Source organism: Macrobrachium nipponense, chromosome 16 (assembly GCF_015104395.2).
Source record: "Macrobrachium nipponense isolate FS-2020 chromosome 16, ASM1510439v2, whole genome shotgun sequence".
In the NCBI taxonomy this organism is placed as follows: Eukaryota; Metazoa; Arthropoda; class Malacostraca; order Decapoda; family Palaemonidae; genus Macrobrachium; species Macrobrachium nipponense.
The window spans coordinates 53,132,236-53,134,735 of record NC_087209.1 but is presented as its reverse complement, the minus strand read 5'-3'; the positions used below and the strand labels follow the sequence as shown (position 1 = coordinate 53,134,735).

General features: G+C 37.7%; 2 protein-coding genes across 2 annotated transcripts in view; both read left to right on the top strand.

The window, feature by feature from the left end:
- LOC135195340 (uncharacterized) overlaps positions 1 to 474 on the top strand; it is a 4,497-nt gene extending 4,023 nt beyond the window's left edge. Inside the window, exon 3 of the mRNA XM_064221598.1 lies at positions 1 to 474. This exon is cut by the window's left edge and continues 614 nt beyond it. Coding sequence (XP_064077668.1) covers positions 1 to 364 — 364 coding nt within the window. The 3' untranslated portion in view covers positions 365 to 474.
- A 167-nt stretch (positions 475 to 641) lies between these two features.
- Positions 642 to 2,030, top strand: LOC135195692 (mucin-3A-like). Its single transcript, XM_064222089.1, is given in 3 exon segments — positions 642 to 1,110; positions 1,112 to 1,198; positions 1,200 to 2,030. Coding segments are annotated over 3 exon segments (1,209 nt in total). The 5' UTR covers positions 642 to 660; the 3' UTR covers positions 1,872 to 2,030.
- The last annotated feature ends 470 nt before the right edge of the window (positions 2,031 to 2,500 follow it).

The window sequence follows — 2,500 nt, the reverse complement described above, 5'->3', positions numbered from 1 at the left end:
GACTCAGTTTGTGCCTGAAGAAGTTGTTAGAACTCAAGTAATACCAACAGTCATCTATACTACCATCTATGAGACTAGGGTTCAACCATTCACTCAAGTCCAGACTGTGTTTAGGACTCAGTACATAACCCCAGCCCCTCTTGTACAAACCCGTGAAGAAACCAGAACCTCTCTTGTTCAGATACCTGGTCCTGATAGAGTGGTCACTAGCCAAGTTGTGCAAACACAACAACAGCAACAGGTCATTTACCAGACTCTTGATCGAGGACAGCAAATTACTGTTACACAAACTGTAACTGGAACTTGTTCAGCAAGTGGTTACAATTACAATGCACCTTCTAATCAACTGATTATTGGCAAATAACATATTATGAATATATGTATCATACATTGCACCCAATTTTGGTTATGTAAAGCAATAACTTCTGTAAGCGCAAAACATGGATATTAATTTGAAGGAAATTGGTATGATGTAATGGAAGATATTTATACAAATAAAATGCTCTCAAAACTTGTTGCATATATGATCCTCTTCACTTTAGATATGACTCATAAAATGTAAGTATTACTTATCTTATAATCTTTGTGTATTGATACATACAGTTTTTTTGATGATTTAGTCAACATCATAACTAAAATGTCAATATATTCTCTTGCAGGATGAAGTTGCTAATTGTGTTTGCCTTGCTGGAGATTACTTTGGGGGCCTCAGTTGACCGGTTACCCCGTGATCTTTCGCAAAACAGCCTAAGCCTACAGCCATCAGGACTTGGATACTTACCACCTGATTCTTGTGTACCTTCAACAGTTTACCGCACACAAACACAGTATTCTACTGTTGTCATCCCCTCTACAGTCTATAGAACAGATGTGCAGTATGTAACACAGACTGAATTTAGAACACAACCAGTTTATACTACAATATTTTCAGAAATTGTTAGGACACAGGTTGTTCCGGAGATTCAATACAGGACAGTCACTGTTACTAGCACACGAGACAACGTTCAGACTCGAGTCATTACTTTACTCCCTCCCGAGGTCAAATTATGTGGAGAGACACGTCAGGATGTTAGGACTGAGGTTCAGTATTCAACTCAGTTTATTATAAAGAACACAGCAGATACCCACAACAATCACCAGAAATGTAGTATCCACACATGTGGTCCCCCAGCAAGTAATCAGCACAGTTTATCAACACAGACCGTACCGTGACTAGACAACAGCAAATCCCAGGCACAACTCGCACAATTGAGAGTACTCAGTATAGTACTGTATACTCAACACTTGTTCTGCCTGGTTCAGATATTACTCAGACACAGTATGTAACAATAACTAACTATCAGACTCAAACTATTACTCAACCAGGTCAAACACAGTATATTACTTCTACGCAAGTTATTCCCGTAACAACCACCATTTTCTCAGAGCAAGTTGTTACTAGGACTCAGACTCAGTTTATTACAAAGACACAGTTCGAACAACGAGTCTCCACCGTTGTAAGAACCCAACAAGTGCCACAGTATTTTACCAGAACTATCACAGTTCCCCAACCAGTCGTTAGCACTCTTTATTCTACTCAGGTGGTACCTACAACTATCTATACTCAGCAGACAGTACCAACTGTGGTGAACCTCCCTGCCCAAACACAGTATGTCACAGTGACACGCACTGATGTTAGAACCCAGCAAATTCCAGGGCAGACTCGTATCCAGTATGTAACAAGTACATTCTACAACACGATTTTCATCACCTCCACTGTTTATAACGAACAAGTCAACACCATCACTGCCACTACAACCATTCCGCCTTACTGTAGAACTGGGTATAACTATCCCACTCCATCTAGAGGCTTTAACCCATTGGGTCGATGATGATTTTTCTTTTTTTTAATTCAAGTTAAAATTTTGGGGGAATATGGACAAGATCACGGTGGCACTTATCTATTGAAGATTTTAAAATTATAAACTTTTTCAATTTATGTGGATATTTCTATGGCTTCCTGTATTTAATTAATAAACATGTTAATTCAATCATTGCTTTTAATTTGGCAAATCATAAGATTTTCTCATGCTTATATTAGAACACTTAAAAATTATTCATTTGTCAGTAGTAGGTATAACTTTTGAAGAGATTTTCTATAGCTATCTCTAGGCAATATTATTCTAAACAATTGTCTTCGGTGGTCACATCAGTGGTTGTTTAACAAAGAGCTCTTTACTACTCAGTTGATACGTTGCTTTCGAGGACATTAAAGAGTGAGCGGAGGAATGTAAAATCCGCTACACAATCTGAAATTATCTTTACAAATATGGAGTCTTCTCTATTATATTGTATGAAAGCACAGTTAGATAGCAAGAAATATCGGACATTCCAAGTGAAAACTACAGTGTAAAAATATACAAAAATTTCATAATACGGCCAGGAAGAGAATTCAAGTTTTAATATTTTCACACTTCGCGAATGGATTATTATGGACTAGTACTTAGAAGGACTTTGACGG